At 42.0% G+C, this 20014-nt stretch overlaps 1 protein-coding gene across 2 annotated transcripts in view; it reads right to left on the bottom strand.

The window, feature by feature from the left end:
• The window catches only part of SARDH (sarcosine dehydrogenase), a 153938-nt gene that overhangs the window by 66949 nt on the left and 66975 nt on the right, over positions 1-20014 (bottom strand). For both annotated transcript variants that reach the window (XM_085854354.1, XM_085854355.1), the window contains 6 exons: positions 18147-18276; positions 12022-12108; positions 11409-11499; positions 9306-9447; positions 4003-4086; positions 1237-1350 (listed from right to left, as the gene is read on the bottom strand). In XM_085854354.1, the coding sequence (XP_085710480.1) occupies positions 1237-1350; positions 4003-4086; positions 9306-9447; positions 11409-11499; positions 12022-12108; positions 18147-18276 (648 nt within the window). The remainder of the gene's footprint in view (positions 1-1236; positions 1351-4002; positions 4087-9305; positions 9448-11408; positions 11500-12021; positions 12109-18146; positions 18277-20014) is intronic.

Here is a 20014-nt window from a genome sequence, read left to right as displayed (position 1 = left end):
GTGGTAGCCTGTATGGAAATATCTGAAAGGTTTGAGCGAAGGCCCCGGATATTTGAGGTTCATACTGTTAATGAAGAGTGAGGAGAGGAGGCTTTGGGTGCAGGGGAGGGGGGGGGGGGGCAGGGGAAGGGAGGGGGGGAGGGGGGGTAAGGAGGGTTATTGAAAGAGTGTGGGGGGTTTCAGAATTGCTCGGGGAGAGGGCCGGACGAGGAGAAGAAAAGGCTCTGTATTGCTGGGGGAGAGGGGGAGGCAGGAGATGGGGCAGAAGGCAGTTGAAGATTTGAGGAGGTGGAGTGATGAGATGGAGGTGAGAGGAAAGGGGAAGGATGCAGCATTGTGGATGTGAGGGGAGGAAACTTTGAGAAGGGTGAGTGAGGGGGGTGAATGGAGGGAGAAGGGTGAGTGGGGAGAGTTGAGGGAGAAAGGTGATGGGGGAGTTTCTGAGAAAGGTGAGGAGGAAGCTTGGAGGGAGAAGAGTGTGATGGTTGCTTTGAGAGTGAGGGGTGAGAGGGGTGAGTTGGCAATGAAGTTGGAAAAAAAGAATGGTTGATGGAAAGCGAACACTCATAGCAAACTGGGTTTTTTATTTTTTAGGTCAGAAATGCAATTACAAACATTTCTTGATGGATGCAGTGAAGGCGAATTCAGAGAATGGAGAGAAGAAACATTGTAACAGTTGGAGTTTTTCGGTAAGGTATGAATGAAAGGTCAAATTGAGAGCAGTCTGTTTAAATAGAAGCGTAGTGAAATATGATCCAGTAATGAGAACCACACGTGTGAAAGACGAAGATCAAGCATTATAAGAGATCGTGATTATTATTATTATTATTATTATTATTTTTTTTTTTTCAGAGAGAGAGTTTTCATCAGATTCAGTAATGGAACGGTTGTAGAGTGGTAATGTCAATGACATTCAAGGCATTTGCCTTCACTACAACTGGAGTAAAAGGGTGAGGGATGCAATGTTGCCAGCACTCGAGAAAGAGGCCATTATTCCCTTGTATTAAAGACAAATACCTCATCAGCAAAAGTAAGTTTGGGAAAACGGAGGATGGACCTCACCTGCTGGATCATGGCCATTCTGCACATAGCTCTAGAGGCTGGTTTGAAAGTTTTCTATTCTCAAAAGGTTTATGGCTAATTTTGAGGCCGAGCAGCTAATTAAAAAAGGAGTATGAAAATAAAAATAAAAACAAACTCAGCAACGAACCAAAGTTGATCAAGGACATATCTTACTGTATTATGATGGGTTGGAAAATCAAATGTGTAATCATCTTCAAGTAGCTTTCTGTAGAGGAAGTCTTCGTGCTTCCTTTTCCCATAAACTCCATAATAATCATAATCGAAAAGCTGCGGTGGTTGAGAGAAGTTAAAACAGAAATCACAATCCTTTTCATCACATTCTTAAAATAACAGCACAACATATATAATCACATATCACCTCTTCATTGGAGTGATGAGCGTGAACTCAAGTGCCACACAAGACCTTGCTTGAAGGGTCCTGACAAATAGGGGGCACCTGGGACATATCCACTGCAACGGCATCATTTGCTTTTTGTTTCATAATATGTGAATATGCTTTAGCTTTGGTTTTCCGGTATGGGGTTTCCTCGCAGGGGGTTTGAGAGGTTTTACCGTCGTAGTCTCGGATAAAGAATATTCTCAAAATCTGAACGTCACTGTCACCGATGTCTTTTCTCCCACGTAAAATTGGTGACCACGACGTGATCCAAATGGACGGACAAGGAGTTGCAAGTGCTCAACCAGTCATTAGGAATGAACAGCAAGCCGTGCCTTTCCTGGATGCTCAACCAAGCTTCATCAATGGCAGCAGTTTCAATGAAGCCATTGCCATTCAGGCCAAATGACGGAGTTTATCCAATTCTAAGCCCAATTCGACACCAAAACATTGCTACGGAGTTGACGTTGTTCAAATACATTGTTGGCTCCTTGACACCAGAGTATGCAACAGAGGTCAGATGTATTTTACTACAATCTCCAATGAACGCCCCATACAGGACATTGAAAGCCATGCTCATAAAGCTCATGACACCCTCTGAGCAGCGCCACTTTCAACAAATTCTTGCAACTGATAATTTAGGAGATGGAAGACCTACACAACTCCTCTGTCATATGTCATATGCATATGCTGTCATATGTCATATCATATCCTCAGTGACCACCGTGCCAGCTTCAACCAGTCGCTCCTTCGTGAGTGGTTCTTGCAATGTTTACCACCACACATACACATGATAGTTGCATCTAACAGAGCGGCGTGAGTCTGGCTGATCATCTCATGGACAGCATTCCACCAACCGTGGCTCATGCGACACCTCCACCACAGCACATTGTACAGCTTAAATCTGAAATGGCAGACCTTAACAAGCTCGTCCTGGAGCTTCGCACTGCGCAACACCAGTTGTGCAAATCTTCACGCACCCCTTCTAGGAACAGACAAAAACCCCGGACCATAAAATCAACCAATAAACCAAAGCTAAAGCATATTCACATATTATGAAACCAAAGGTGAAATGATGCCTCAACACCACCATATTTAGCATACATTGCACAGTTTAAAAAGAGTTTCAATTGTAAACAGGTTATAAAGTATGACAGTTAGAATGGAACTTCCAACTTTAGTTGCAGTCTGTGAAAGTAACAGAACCATCCTCTGCTAAAAGCAGTCTCATGGAAGGATTCTGTTCAATAACATATTCAAGATGGCCACCAAGCTTTTCAATCAATGAAATTCATCAAGGGATACGGGCTGGCGGGATGAAAAGAGGTGCGCACACTCATCTCTAAGCTGTCTAGTCTGGGTTCGAATCTGGACCCAGCAATAAACTGTCATCCCAGTGTTCCATAGGCAGGGTGATTCATCAACATGTGTGCTGTCCCTCGGATTTACATTAAACGGGTGTCCCATTTGCCGGTATTATATGAGTCAATAGATGTTAAAGATCCCAAAGCGTCCTTTGTGAAGAGTTGGCGAACATGTATTTGTATTAGTGTTGAGTATTTGCTGGCATCATGAACAAATTCCAAATTCCTGCACTAAACAGCAGGGGACACTGTCAGTGGCACAGCCGTACTCTAGCAATGTTGCAAACCAGCAGCCACAAGCTGTACATGAAATGATGATCAAAGGATATGCTCCAGAGCTGACAACTTGGGAAGAATCCTGTTAAGTTAAAAGATCATCGGTGTAGCAACATCCAAGAAACAGTAACCAAATAAAAACATTAGGTGGCAAAACGAGAATAACTAGAACGGCACTCGCTGAAGCGCATACCTTTGCCAGGATGAAGAGTTAATTTTTTTGTAGCCCACTGATAGGCCAGATCTACACCTGGACCTTAACCAAAATTTAATCTGCTTGTTCTTCTCACGTACATAACTCATCCACCAGGTTTGATCATAACCCATCCACAACGTTTTGAAATATCATGCCATATATCGTTTTTGGCCCCATCTCTCAATGGTGAAGAATCACTTTGAGATTTAAAAAATTCTCGCATTCGGATCTGTATCTGGATCTTCACCACTATCAAATCAATTCGTCCTTGTCACACACCCAACCTTTCCACCAAGTTTCATATTAATTAAGGCATAACTTCCTTGAAATATCCTGTTCACAGATAGTTTTGGTTGTCTATCTGTTAGACAGACAAGAAAGGATGAAAACAGACAGACAGACAAAAAGACAAACACAGGTGAAAACCTAACCTCCATCTACTTTTGGCGGTGGAGGTAATGATTCCAGGAAAAGTGATGGGAATCCAGCTTGCAATTTGGATGCATAAGTATATAAATGAGCACTCGACTAATTAAATATAGTTTTCAGCACTGGATTTGGAAACAAAATTTATTAGCCATTTGTCCGAAAGTGGATTGGATTTGGAGTTACAGAATTAATTGAGACATCCAAATACAAAGGCATGAGAAATGGATTGATTTCGGTCGATGCATTATTGTACGTAGCAATTTTCATTGCAAGCTCACAGTTGCAGTGCCTTCGAAGTTGAACCAACCAGGTCTTTCCCATCCGTGCCTTTCCTGGTAGACACATCCACGTGTCAGCAACACCTGCAGACACCAGTGCAGTCATGAATAGCTGCCCAAGAAAGAAAATAACCATGCTAAGCTACTGAGCTTTTCTTTATTTACTGCATCAAACTGCTTCCTTTTCACTAAGCATGCAAAGACTATGAAATCAAAGTATTAGTTAAGCTCTTTTACCTTTAGGAACAGAGCTTGGTGACTACTGATATATCAAACAAAAGTGGCAGAGATTGATTAGCGACGGAGATGGTGTATATGACAGAACCATGACACAGTACACAGAAGTAAATGGCAAATTAAATTCATCAAAAAAAAACATCTTCATCTGGAGATGAAAAATAAACTATCTCATGATGTTCTTGCTTACCATGAGACATATAATTATCAAACAAATCGACCTGTTCAAGGACTAAGGTGCTCAACTAAGGTACAGGTGGAAGAAACTTTAACATCTTATGTCATCCAGAGAAACAGTTCAAAACACTCTGGGAATGAAACAGCAGGACAGAACTATTGTCAGGTCCCATAAACCTTACCTGTTCAGCTCAGAAGCTAAACCTCACCTGTTGTCAGGTCCAAATGCTCCAACTTGGTAATAAATAAATGATACAAAAACCACAAGATGACAATAATTCAAGTAAAGTCGTTCACAACCGAGAATCTGTGCTGTACATGGAACAAAATGTCACAAGGAGGATTCGGTTGCATAGAATTCCCTGCATTGTTTAATCAAAAAGCTTATTATTAGATAACTTAGGACCAGTTTCAAATTGAAGAGTCCTGAAGAAGGAAAAAGCTTTATTTTATCTTATTCGTTTACTCTGTGTGCAACAATTTCCAGCCACCAGATGGCACGTGAGAAGCACTTCCTGGTAGTTTGATAGTGGGAATAAGAAGAATTATTTTTTTTGATCAGAGTGCATGAAATTCTTCTTTGCAAAAAGACAACTTGTTACGTAAATCAATTGTGTGCATAATTAAATCAAGAGAAATACATTCATTGACAGGCATTGTGGGCCAAACGACCTTTGCACAAATGTGCCTGTGCGTGTTTCAGGAAATCTAATGATGATCACATCAAATCCCATGGGAAATTGTACAACATTTTTGCAAAGGTTCTTGCTTTTTCCAATACAAACTTTCTTCATCAAAAGTTAGAGTGAAACATAATCACTTGGAAAAGAAAGGTAAGCATATATAGTCCCCCTCACTCTCCTGAACACCATTTTTCCCCTCTTCTCTCACTTCCCTCTGATCTGAACACATCACCTCCCTAATCAATGATCCACCTATTACATTCCAGGAACTGGTGGTGTTCATTTCTGGTGTAAGCTCTCGGGCTGTCCGGCCCTTTATCATACTCAAGATATTACGCTCTGCCTCATTATCATTTTTACTTTACCTTCTGATAAGGGTGACATAACCAAATAGAAACACCCCATTTTCAGCCACACCTCATGGTCGCAGCGCTCAGGGCCTCAAATTTGCAAAGTCCTCTTTCACAGCTTTTTCTCTCAAACACGGCGATTCCACCATTCAGTTAGAGACTTTTCCTGGGCAGATCACAACTCTGAATCAGTCTTAAGCAATCCCTGCCAGGCAAAGTCTTTCCTAAAGACCAACAAGGCTTTTGTGTGGAATCTAATTGAGTATTGCTTTCCTTTGTGGGGTGAAGCTCCTCCATCCCAATTTGAATTGCTTAAAGCAGTGGAGGTAAAGGACCAGGGCATTGTTGGCATTACAGGCAGGGTGGCAAAATAAATAAGAGAGAAGAACTAGTCTTGCTGGTGAAGGCTAGTGTCGATCTGAGTCGGTGAACAGAAAGAACAATGGATGAAATTAACAGGATGTTAACATCCATTTTGGTCTGATGAAAGGTTAATGCCCAAAACATCAGCTTCTTGCTTCCCAAGGTGGTTAGCATATTGCCATGAACATCCTGTAGGTTTCATCCATTGTTTTACTGAAAACAATAGGAGTTACTCCTATTCAATTTCAGGCTGGTTGGCGGGTATTTTCTTTTCCACTTGCTTTCATGTGTCCTTTTTTACCTCGACCCCTCACCACCGTCCGTGTCTTCCATTGCACGATCTACCCTAGTTTGTCTTTACCACATCACAAAATGCACCAGGATGTACAAGCATGCATTCATCCAATAAGCAGAATGGGAAGGGTAGAATAAAGGGTTTAATTTTTTTTTTCAACGAGACATATTCAAATGTCGAGGCATGTTGTTGGCTTTAGTGGTTAGGGTGGCTGGCTTCGGATCTTAGGGACCTGAGTTCAAGCCCTGTTGGCCAGTGAATTAACACCAGGTGGGGTTGACTCAGCCAGTCATCCTTCTGAGGTTGGTGAATGAGTACCAGTATGCTGGTGGAGGGGTGCAGCATCAGCAGGACAGCCGTGCTTCCAAGAAATGATAGCTACCCAGCAGCCAAGCTGCCATATGCAAGAACAGCACAGAGTCAAATGGCTTGGGGAAGAGCCAGAACAGAAAATGGATCAGGATGCAACATCACAAAAGGAACAGCACAAAAAGAAGGGGGAAATGCCAACAACAGGCCTAGGGAGAAAACAGATGGAGACGGACAAACAAGGGGTGTGGGGAAATGATGAGGAGTTGGATAGAATGTAAAGGGTGGACAAGATGGATCCAGAAGCAAATGTTAGAGGGTAGGGTGTGGGGTGGTTTAACGGGTGTGGAGAAGATCATGGTTTTGGATGGGGGATGATCTATGGAGGTGAGCAGTGATTCTGGATTTTGGGAATTCCACTCGAAGGGGTTGCTGGTGGACTGCACGTCCCTGGGGGGGGGGGGGATGCAAGACCAGAAAGGAGGTGGAAGAATACAGAGAACACCAACCTGTCGGCGATCACACAGCTTCGACGTGAGAGATTCCAATGATATTGAAGGCCTTGGTATCCATGGTGTCAAGCTCAGCAAAGTGTGAGGCAGGGGAGCCAGCCCAAAGGAGAAAGCAGTAATCCATCAATCTGCAGATAAAAGCCTTGCAGGTTCAGGTGTGCCAAGGAAGGACTTCACACGAAGGAGAGAAAGCACTGCAACTGCGAAGGAAGGCTTTTGCCTTGTGGGAGACTGGCTTTGGAGGCCAACTTTGAAATGTGGTTTGCCCAAAAAAGATCATGGCTGAGAGTGAGACCCGAGAGTTTGAGTGACTGAACTTCTTTGTGAGGGTTTCTGAGAACATAGATGGAACCGTTTGTGGTTAGGTCCTTTCAGAGAGAGATCATGAGAGTGTGAGATTTGTCTGGATTAAAAGACACATTCCAAGTGTTTGACCAGTTTATGATTTTGTCAAGTTTTGAAGAGAGAGAAGAGAGAGAAGAGAGAAGAAAGGTCGTTTGGCCCACAATGCCTGTCAATGATTGTACCTGTCTACCTGAATGATGAGGAATGTCATGGGGGAGTCATCAAGAAAGAGATAAAGAGGATTTTCTAGAGTCAGAGGGATCGTTGATGAAGATTAGGAATGGGATTGGGCCCAGAAAACTGCCTTGGGGCACTCTCCTTGGGGGTTGTGTGAAAGAAAGGAATTCAGAATTGGGATTTGGAATCTGAAGCTAAAGATTAAAGAGGAAGCATCATTGGGAATGAAAGCTGCTCTTAGAAAATGTTTTGCTTTCCTCTTTAGTTATATCACCAAAATAATGTTGATTTTCATTTGCTGAAGTTAGTTATTCACATTTCAAACAGTTCAGTCATGGCTTTCTGGAGTCTTGAGCTGTCACGGGAAAGTGAAGGGGGACTAATGAAACAATTTTACAAAAGCGGTAAGGGCTATTTTAGATGGAAGGAGGGAGGTTGCAAAAAGGCAGAGGGCTGGGGGTGGGCTATAGAACGAGCCCTATTGATGGATCTGTGACTGGTCTGCAGTGTATTTTTTAACCTTCAATCAGCAGAAATTCGTGGGAATAGGCAAGAAAAAGAAGTAACAACAAAAAAACAAGCAGTCATAGACTGGTACTTCTGAAATCGTCAACTTGACCTCTGACCTTGTCTAATAAAAGCTGTCTCTAGAGATGTTAGCGATGTAAACCAGAAGTTTCTATGATGATTCTGTACCAAACAATCAAAAATCGAATGTTTGACCTCACTGTGACCTTGACCTTTGACCGATTTTGACCAAGATCTAATCAGCACTAGCCATCACCCTCCTGAATCACGTGGTATAATTTGATATTGGTAGCTTCTTCCGTTCTCGAGTTATCGTGCCTACAAACAAACAAACAAACACACAAACACACAGAGGACGGAAGTACACGTATCTTTTAGTTCCTTTGTGTTTAACACATCACATGCTCTAGAACTTTATCATCGGAACAAATGATCAATATGAGTGGACCACAGCCGAATTGTACAATTGACGTACACAGTGCACACTGGTTGAAGTAGAATCATTATTTCTAATACTGCAAATTATTTCCACCTCATTGCCTTCCAGACATTTAAACTTATGTTCCCTTATTCTTTGATCAATTCAGATTTAACCCTTGCAGGAAATATTGCCGATGATTCCTTATCAGGTCCATTGCTAATCTTATGAAAATCTCACGAGTTTTGCGAAGGTTGGGTTGAGGTTAGAACGAGTGTGTTTGAAAGAAGTAATTGGCAATAAAGAAGAGTACAACTGAAATATCAATGTGTAGAAGGTAATGTACAAAAATGAAAACTCGAGAGTTCATAGAACACCGTGCCCCACGCAGTCTTGAGGAAAGGGACATGGGAAGGATCTCTTCAACTCTTGCTTTGCGTTTCCCAGCACAATCTATATTTTGTCTAAGTACTGTAAAACTGGAGGTTTTTTTAAGAGTCAAGAAGGAGATTTGTGTTCCACAGTGTTCAAGTATATAATTCAATTTAAATAAAATGAAGACTTCAAAGGATGTAGGGAAAACAACAACAACAACAACAACAGCTTAGTGCTGTCGACGCACCATCTTATACACCACCTTATTTAACATGTTAAATTAGTTCTTTGTTGGCTTTCACAGAAGTGAGGGTGAAAAGGAGTACTCTATGCAAGTGGTGTCTTTCCATGAGCCATTACCTTGTATTATCTCATCATATAAAATGTTTATGGTCACAGTCAAGAGACGTCGTCCTGTATACAAGGTGCATGTCCACGGGTTAGAAAAGTATCTTAACTCAATTAAGAGGCTTAGGATGGCAACTTCAGTGGGGGTGAAAGTTGTGAAAGCCAGTGGGGTGAAAGGGTACTCACTTCATGGAACGGATCTTTGCGTAGGTTTCGGCAGGCAAGAGGCTCGTCATGAGAGAAAACCACAGAGTAATTTTTGGCATAGGACTCGTGGCTGCGTTCTTTAATCCACAGGTTGTTGTCAGTCACGGAGTGTGGGAAACGCCTGTCGAATCAGTTAATCATTCAGGTTATGCTATCAACTCATCATGGTCATGTGAGAATGAAAGGAAGGAAGTTGAGGAAGGTGCATTGAAAAAAACAAAACAATACCTTTTGGATTGGCCCAAAATAACAGCTCGAGCACCGTGGTGCCTTTATCGGTAGGTGTCCATTTGGCACCTGTCTGTATGTTGTTGCAAGGTATAAGAATTTTGCAAGGGAAGAAAAAAAAAATGGTCTGCCAATCTTCAATCCCATAATGGTCATTACTTTAAGACTTTAAGTTTTCATGTAGATATGATGCTTGCATGACCATCTGTACGTTTGCTGTTTCATTTTCGTGTATCTATTGTCTTTTCATGAGAGAAATGGCATGCACGATTCATCATTACAATAGAGAAGTCGTACTACCAAGATGGAGCAAGCGACCAACAACAAACTAAGTTTTTATGATAGTTTGAACGTAACCTATGGAATAACTTGGTGTACAGCGGATTAACATCTCTGAACAGTTTGAGATTTCAAATAACAGGTGAACAACCCCATGCTGGGACCCAAATGGCATCAATGTGGACAAAGCCACTTGCAAATGTACACGGATGGCCTTACAAGATAATTTGAAAGAAACTACATTCAGATATTAAAAACGACTTTCGATACTAAATATAATCATGATCAAATCTTTCAATTTGCATCCCTGGTTAATGCAAGTTGTATCCTTCCAGACTCACCAAAGCAACATAAATAAAGTGGAATTATTTTTTTGGGATGGTGCAAAATAACAGCGAACTTCACAATGCATGATTCACAAGGCGTGCTCTAACCTCAGGACACTGCCCTAACCTCACGACGCATGCTCTAACCTCACGACACGTGCTCTAACCTCACAACACGTGCTCTAACCTCACAACACGTGCTCTAACCTCACAACACGTGCTCTAACCTCACAACACGTGCTCTATCCTCATGACGCATGCTCTAACCTCACGGCACGTACTCTAACCTCACAACACGTGCTTTAACCTCACGACACGTGCTCTAACCTCACAACACGTGCTCTATCCTCACGACGCGGGCTCGAACCTCACGACGCATGCCCTAACCTCACGGCTAACCTCACCCTAACCTCAGCCAAATTGTATATATTATGCACACAGTGCACACTGGTTGAAGTAGAATCATTTTTTCTAATACTGCAAATTATTTTGGCCTCATTGCCTTCCAGGCGTTTAAACTTATGTTCCCTTATTCTTTTATCAATTTAGATTTAACCCTTGCAAGAAATATTGACGATGATTCCTTATCAGATCCATTGCTAATCTTATGAAAATCTCACGAGTACTCTCTAACCTCATGGTGCATGCTCTAATCGCACAATGTGTGCTCTACCCTCACAAAGAATGCTCAAACCTCACAACATGTGCTCTAACCTCAGAACGCAAGCCCTAACCTCACAAGACATGCTCTAACCTCACTATGTGTGCTTTACCTCGTGATGCGTGCTCTACCTCATGATCTTCTGATGCGTGCTCTACCTCTACCTCACAATCTTATGCTCTACCTCTGTGTACATGCTCAATCTTATGATGCATGCTCTCCCCATTATGATGTGGGATCAACCTCACAATTCATGCCTCACCAAAGTTGTATTGCTACTTCATCATACAAGGATGCAAAGTAATAGGCAATAAGATAATTATCAGATGCACTCGTAATTACTTTTGAAAATTTCAATTTCCATTAAGGATTAGATGAGATGCGTTAACCATATACAGGTATTTTGGCTGGTCGTCAGTGTTAAAAAGTGAACAGTTCAAATTCCAGGAATCCAAATGTCGAAGTAAAGTTCATTTTTCCACTGTAATCGCTGATGAGGCTAAACATCTATTTCTTAGAACCATCACAAACTCAGGGAAATTTGACCAGATTGAAGGACCAATATCCAAGCCAGCAACTTCCACCCACCGAATGTCAAAGGAAAACATGTCTTTTTCTGGCCGTCCTCTGACAACCCAGTGAGACAGTTCTTGTCCACAGCCCCCGCCAAACATCATTCCTGGGGAACACAAGGTATTTAGGTATTGCCAACTATTCCAATCAGACTCTTCAGAAATATTCTGTCCCATCCTTCACTCCCTGTCTGCACGCAGTATTAACTTTGATCTCTCATTACTCCCGGTCCCGGACAAGCCATGTCTTGTGTGAAAAGCGAGAAAGCCGTTCCACACACTGCAATTCTGACTTCTCGAAGATTACATTTTTCCATCTTGTAAATTTGTACGAAGATATGTGGCTAAGATGTCACTTCACTGTAACTGGTGGGGAAATACATTTGTACATTAGAGGGAGCCCTTGGAAAGATTCCTGTGAAAGGTAGGTCTGTTGGTCCTGCAGGGTCTGTGAATGTGTGCAGGCACACGTGTCATACACATTTAATGACCTGTTTATAAAATACAAAAATATCTACAAAATATCCTGATGTTTTTTAAAATTTTTAATCATGCAGCGGATACGAAAAGTATCTTGGAGCCGGATGTTTAATAACTTGATCTCTCAATTTACTGTGGGTTCATCCAACCTGCACTGTTGAAGCCACAACCCAGGAAGAATCCTCGAAGCTCAGGAGCCTCTCCAAGCAGGGGCTTGTGGTCTGGGGTGAAGGATTCTGAGGGAAGGAAATTGAAGGAAGGTGCAAATTCACGTTAAGTAGAGTACAACTCATTTCAATAACTAGGTCAAGGGCTAATTGTTTTGGAGCAGCATGTTTACAGAGTTCAGAAATCATGTAATAAGATGAGTACCTTATCAAAATCAATGCAATGCTGCCCTACTTTTGTAAGACCTTGTGTGACATTGTCCTTTTCCTCCACAATCCTGCCCCATGCGATAGTTTTGTTTTTCAAGACAATTTGTAGCTTATTAGCTCTTGTGCCCTTCTCTTGGAGAAAAGTCAGCAAAACTCAAACTGGGCCAGTGAGTGTAACCTTACATTCGACTGTGATGGCCAAAATACCCTCATTATTGCAATGGCCCTTATTTTTTTCAGTAACAGACATCTCTTCAATCTCACTCAGTAGAGCAGATCATGCAGTGAGAATCAGGACTATTATAAAATAAAAAAAAATTAATCAAATCGCTCTGAACTTTTAGATTGCATGTGACAAACACATTGGAAAGGGATGCAATGATCAGGAAGGAAAGCATCTCCCCATGGAGTCACCCTCCCACCTACACCTCAATTTAGCATCACAGGCAGCTTTGCAAAGGGCAGTGGACTGAAGCGGCGGGTGGTGCGCTCCATTTTTGGACCGTTTTCTCAGCATGCAGACGTCACCTCACACATGGTAAAACCAGACGATCCCAGCAGAGCTAGGCCACAGTACGATGGTCAAATAATGGCTTGTGCGAGATTTGATCTACTGGTAGGTGCATAATCTAACCAGAAAGCATGCATATCTATTGCACAGATGAGATAAAGAAAATAAAGCATTTGTTGGTTTCCAAACTGAAGATCTTTGAGACTAAAAGTGAAACCAACACCCTGTCCATTTATCTCATGTTCTCCCCTTCAGTCTTTCAAACATTCTGTCCATAGTCACCTCATGCTTTCTCTCATGTCATGCTCTCGATGTAATCATGTAACCTAATCTCAATTGCAGGAATGCATGAAATAATGCGATAATCTGGGTATTGTGATGAACTACTTTTATTTTGCAAAACTACTTTTGCATCCAGAGCAGGGGACGCTATGTTTTTGGGTCATAACACCACCATGCGTATTAAAAACATATTGTGTAGAATTTGTTTAACAGTGGCTTCACACGTTGTCCCTGAATATGCCGATTCATTCTGTGGACACAAACATATGTACAGTAGATATATGAAAACCACTTCTAAAATTTTCACCTCTCTGGAACCCATACTAATTCCTTGAGGTAATTCCTGGAACCTATACTAAGGCGAAACGTCTCAGCAGATGATAATACTGTTGTAGCCATCAGACTCGTTCCAGGTGCCCGGTGCAAATTTCGACAAACCCTGTCGGTCAAGCCGGCCAACTGATTCAGGTGCTCCAAACAGGGCTTCAGGCTTTTTTGCCGCGGTACCGTATTCAGGTGGAATGCCCGAGCCAGTCAGGAGATGCACTAATAGGTACCGTGTACCCGATTACCCAAAGTAGCAACCCAAGTGATAGCAAAGCAGCAGCGCAGGAACATTTCATGCTGGCCGCTAATCACCCAGATCAAATCTGTCCTCCAAATTGACACTCGTGTCACCTAGGGACCAAGTAAATTTGTAATGATGTATTAACAATGAGTAAAAATGGCGAGTATACAAGAGAAGCGATTCCAGGATTTAAAAAAATCACCCATATGCATGCTCTCCCGAATAATGAACAAACATTAGCTCCTTAAGAATGTAATCCTTAACAGCCCCATGCTCACCACAGAAAAAAGGACCAGAAAAATGACAAGACAGAAATACCGAAGGCGGTGCCTGACAGAACGCACGTAACTCCAAGTTGAGATACTTCCTGGCGGGAAAACAGTTTGTGGCATAACTATGAGCTGGAAGAATGGCAATCAGCCTGTGGTGGGGCTTTGGTTTAACGAGCGTGTTCTGCAGGCAGGGGGAACTAGTCTCGTGCCAACTGAGGACACCGAAGCTCATGCGCAGCTCTGCCCATCAGGTCCTGGAGCATCTCTTTTTTCCCCCAGTTTGCCACACCTTCCCCCCCCACCTCAGGCCATGGTGCCACTATCCCCACCCCCTTGGCTGTCAATGGCCCAGGACCCAGGCCGTGGGTGAGGAAACACGCCTCTGATGTTTTACCCAGATTGGTGGCATGCTGTCATCATGGCAGCATTTTACTGCCTTCACTTGTGCCGACGGCCTGCCAAATCATCCCAAAGGACATTTAAGACAGAATACAAAGGGATAAAATATGAAAATGGTGTCAAGGGAAAGTGGTTTTAGACACACTAGCAGATACCCATCTACGGCGGGTATAGGGGACAGGACGGATCACAATACTCGGTTACAGTAGTGTCTTTGGATGTTTTGCACCACATTCAACAGCTCAGTTCAAATTGGTGGCATGTGTGGGTGCCCATGGTAGCGTTTGAGACCGGTCGCTTTAGATTGTTGGACTTGACACATAGTGCCGGATGAGTAACACAAACAATTTGATATATTCATCGTTTCTACATGACCTCCATCAACAGATTAACAACATGGCAGGATAAAAGTCGTAAATGCTGAGTTGAACAAACGTCCTGAACTCATGGGCTTAGTTAAGTAAAGCAAGTCATCTGGGACCTGGCCGTCGGTTTGCCGCCGAATGCTGCTGATTGTGACATCATCGATTCCCTCTTTGAAAATTCTATCTCTATTCGATTTTTTGAATCCACTATCACCTGCGTAAATACATGGAACACATAATGTGAAGATTTCGGAAGTATGAACGGAATATGTTTGGAGAAAAGTGTGTTAGAAGTTCCAGGCTTACGCCCATTATATTATGATGATGGGGAGGGAAGATGACAGATTTCTATACACAACAACGCATACCTTCATATCACAATTAAATTACCTCTTGCTTATTCTAAATAGGCACTAAGGGAAATAACTCTCACTCTACTATGCAAAGTTACCCTGGAGAAGGCATTCCCTCAACAATATGTTGAAACAAAGTTTACTGCAGTCAAATTGTTGTTGTTAAACAAAGCAACATGGTCCATGGATGTCTACTGGATGGCTAATGAGTTGTTACCTTGATTATTGACCTTGATTATTGATTTGAGTCATTTTGTGATCTGACTACAGGTCAACTTGAATGACTCGCCTTCATGTGACTCGAGTTTGCACTTCTTCTGGGTAACTCCTTTGTGGATCCTCATGAATAAAGTAAACTGTTGTCCTTGCTTGGACGTCCTAAGTGTGTGATATTTCGACAGTGCCTTGACAACTCCAACATGTATTCCAGACATCCAATTGTTCCTGGAATCTTACAGTTTAAAATAAAGGGCTTCATTCCTGCACATGGGAGCTACTTCATCACATAGCTGCTGCCAATGATGTGCCTGTCTTGTTGCTACAAAAGATACATTTGTGTGATCAGGATAAAGTGAGCATTTCATGCAATCACAGGAAGCCTCTACCAAGGAATTGCCACCTGTGTATGATCTACCATACATAACTATACAGAGGTTGTCATGTCTACACTAGATGAAAAGTTATATTGGCATGTTATCAAAGTACAGGGTTACACATGATAAATGTGTATAAACCCCACTTGTACATCTGCAACCTGGTGACCTCCAAAAAGAACCCCCTCTTATTCTGTTCATGGGTGACTGAAATTGTCCGCATCATGACTGGGGTAAGAACAACTCAACAGCTAATGGGGAAGAACTTAGTAACTGGGCTTCACAGCCAGATCTGAATCTTCTCTTTGACAGATGAGAGCCAGACAGTTTCTACTCAAAACGATGGAACACTTGAACTAGTCCTCATCTGTCATGGTGGCGATGGTGCATGACTGACACATCATTACGATCTGTCCTGGTATGTTTTCCCTCATTCTCATCATAGATATGTCCTTACCAAGGGTGTTCCCCTTCTGAATCCAAGACCTTCACTCCTACCCAAAAATGGAACTTCAGGAAGGTGGATTGGAAAGTGTTTAGTAAAATGACAGATGGTGTAGCTGTGATTGTCACCTGATCCACCTTCTGTAGACATCGACAACATGTGCCTTGCTTTCTGGAGCCCCTCATGATAGCTGGTGTAGATGTTATGCGCACCTGCCCCAGATTATGTAGATGTCGACAGCATCTACCTTGCTTTCTGGAGCCCCATAAAGGAGCCCCTGATGACCACTCCAAACAGGGGATCCAGATGCAACAAAGGAAATGCCAGATTAAACTGGCTCAGAATGAAGCATTGACGTCCTCTGGATATGGTATGACCATTAACAGACATTTACCGGTTGCCATCACCATGGCAGATGCTCATAAATATAAGTGAGTTACACTGAGATTTGCCCGAGATCAGTCTTTTGGCAAATGACCAGTTCATTAAGAGGAGCATTTTTTCTGAGCCCGATCCTCCATCCATACATTTAAAAGTTTTTCTTTCCATTCTCTCAAAAACACGGTCATGTCTGTGAACAAATTACACTTTTGCAATTAAAGGTGCAGCAGCACTTACATTTACCTGTATTTTGTCATCATTTCTTTAATATACCACATAGTCAACTCGTTCACAACTAAAATCTTGCATACTGACGCAGAACCTGCACAAATTCCAAGTTTGTCTAAAACGATGTTTTCCGTTTATGACATCACGTTGCGCTTTTTTCCTTATGATGTCTTCATTACCACTTGACGCATTTTGGTGCTATAGGGTTCTTCTTTCTCTTCTCCATTACAGTCACTTCCTGCACTGTACACATACTGTACAGGTTTTGAGGAATACAGTACTGTATTTAAATTACAAAAGTTCCTCTGCTGTGTTTGAGCGTGGCGAGTACCTGCTGAAATCTATCTGTCCGGGTTCTTCCCAACATCTTTATTCTTCGTTCCTTTCACATGTCTTTCTAATTTTTATTTAATTTCATTGATTTTTTTCAAATAATTCTCTTCATTCATTCAAATTCTTGCTTTTTCTTCTCTTTCATCTCTCTTTCTTTGTATATCTCTTGAAGGAGAAGTGAATTATTGCAGAAATTTTTTTCTGAAAGGCTAATTAGGCTGCACCTGGATGGGTTTGAGAGTTGTGGAATAGCGGCTCAAACCCGAATCCAATCCAGGTTCCTCCTGATGAATCCATCTTTGCTCTTTACTTCTTCGGGTTCCTTCTTGGTCTTCCGTTTCATGCAGTCACAAAGTTGCTTAAATTATTAAAGTTATTTAATCACAAACATTGTTTCCGATGATCCGGTTTTATTCAGGAACAAGATGGTATTCAGAGACTACTTTATGTATTCTATACCATTGCCAGAAGTTTAAATAATAAAATGGAAGAGCTTGAAGCCAAAGGAGAGAACGAGGAGTACGATAAAGTTGTATCCCACTGATAGGCCGAATATGCATCTGGATCTTCACAAAAAAAATTCAAATTCGTCCTCGTCACACATCCAACATGTCCATAACTTTTTTGAGATATCATGTTGTATTGTGTATTGTCTTTGGCCCTATCTCTCAATGGTGAATAATCATTAAAGAATTCCAGATCTAGATCTGGATCCGGATCTTCAAGCAAATCTCAACATTACATCCTTGTCACACACCCAACCTCTCCAAATTTCATCCAAATCCGTCCACAACTTTTTGATATATCCTGCCCACTGCCAGACAGGCGTGAAAACATAATCTCCGTCCACCTTCAGATGGAGCATCCAAATTGTCCCCACCCGGAAGACCGATATATGAGCCAGCTGGGATTTTAATTGACAATTAATGTCATGGCAGTATTGAAACCAACTCAATCCTCCCTGAAGTTGAGAATCCAATTCCCTAAAATGCTGCTTCAGTTGGATTTCAACCCACAACCTCTGAGATAGCAGTTAAACGTGTTCAACAAGCCACTGCAGGACCCAAGTCTCTTAAACATCAAGCCACCACTGTCCTTGAAAATGTATGTTTGAATCTCTGCTTTTATTTGATTATGTAACATCAGTTATTGTATGTAGTGCTTTACCTGGTCCACAGACTGTTGATTTGATCCCTGTGTGTGCAAGTACTGGTACACGGTTAATGGCTCCTTGGATGAGTTGAGAGAACACGTCCCAGTCGAGGTCATAAAGGCCAAATGAAAAGTCATCAGAGAGCTGTGAACAACATGGGAATGGAGGTGCAAGATACAGGAGACTCTCTGAGCAATAATATAAGCAAATCCTCTCTACTGGTGAATACATGTCACTGCAGAGAAGGTGTATCAATCTGCTGCTGTCATCGTTCGGTCACCAAGGTAACCATTAGATACCATTACCGGCCACGCAGACTGGCTCAGCTTTAAAAAGAAAATCTATGAGTCAGCTGAAGGAATGACGACAATTACCTTTCATTAAGGAAATTTCACTTCGTTGATCAAATTAAGGTGCATTAAACAACTTTTGTCGTATTTTGACAATCGTAACAAAAAAGGATTGCTAGCCCTTGACATCATATGGTCAGAGGCATGGATAATGGGGATGCATCCAATGATAATGACCTCTTTTACCCCATTATGATTCAAAAAACAAAAATTCGGAGGGGTGGAGGGATCATTTCATCTAGAATTTTGTCAATATTCATTATCTGGTCAACAAAAGTTCAGCACCAATTAAAATTATAATTTATGTCAGCCTGCTTGGCATTCCTATTTGATATATGCATTGAACGAGACTCAGATCTCAGTAACAAATCTCTTCGGCTCTGTTTGTTTGTTTATTACCTCATAATGTCCTTGAAGTTCATGTTTTAATTGTACAATGGTGTCTTGTGATGTCCTTCTCCTGGATGTAATTTATGAGGGGCATTCAAAAATATATACAACCAAGACACTCCAATATTTCAAGGCACTTTAACATTTTGGATATAATACACAGGCTGACAGTGTAGCCGAGAGATATGCACAGTCACCCCTGAGATATCTAGCCTGGGCTGAAATACTGACCAAGCTATAAACTGTTATCCTGGTGTTATGCAGGCAGGGCGAGGCATCAATGTGTGCACTGTCCCTAGGATGGACGTTAAACCTGGCATCTCATCTGCCAGTATGATGTAGTGGATGATAAAGATGCCACAGTGTCCTTCAAAAGGAGGGGGCGAGTTATCTCCAGGATCCAGAACAAATTACAAACTCTTGCATAAACTACAGGAAGCAAGTAGTATGCTCTTCCTGGACACTCCGTGACATCAGGTTAATCTGCTGGTTATCTTAGAGTATGTTTGCTGGCTGGGAAACAGTTTCTGCACTCCAAATCAGAAAGTTCGCAAGTTTCACATGAACGGCCATCTTCAGAGATGAAGTGCAACCAACATCCTTGAAGCAGGGCTAGCAAAATTTTGAAAAAAATAGGTTCAGGAAATTTGGTTGGTTACCCTCAACCACTCCTCAGTTGCCAAAATCAATTCAAGGTTAAAACCCCAATTTCGAAACTTTGCAGGCCCTGAAAGTTATGTCATCCCACTGCTGTGCTTTGCGGGTTTTCTTGGCATGGACACACACAGTGAGAACCTCAATTAGATTGATCATGAGTTTTTAAGGAACTCTTTCAAAAGGTATCAGTCCGAAGAAAAAAACTGACTTTCACCATATCTGCTTGTTTGGGAAATATTCCCCACAAAGAATAGAAAGCATTGCGTTTTGAGCTTTATCCCCCTTGAGCCAGGAGTGTATTCCGTTAACAAGCAGCATGCTATCGCTTTCCAAGCCAGTCGTTCCGTATCAACTGCCTTGCAAGCCACTCACATAGCCACTCGGCAAGTGGAGCAAGTGATTAAGAGAGGTGCTTTATGTTCAGAAAAATGGCCGCTATAGTCGGATTCAAAACGATAATGCAACCAATGAAATGTAGAGAGGCA

Source organism: Eptatretus burgeri, chromosome 14 (assembly GCF_056783735.1).
Source record: "Eptatretus burgeri isolate ZD-2024b chromosome 14, Ebu_testis_v1, whole genome shotgun sequence".
In the NCBI taxonomy this organism is placed as follows: domain Eukaryota; kingdom Metazoa; phylum Chordata; class Myxini; order Myxiniformes; family Myxinidae; genus Eptatretus; species Eptatretus burgeri.
The sequence above is the reverse complement of the archived record's forward strand: the minus strand, read 5'-3'. Positions and strand labels throughout refer to the sequence as shown.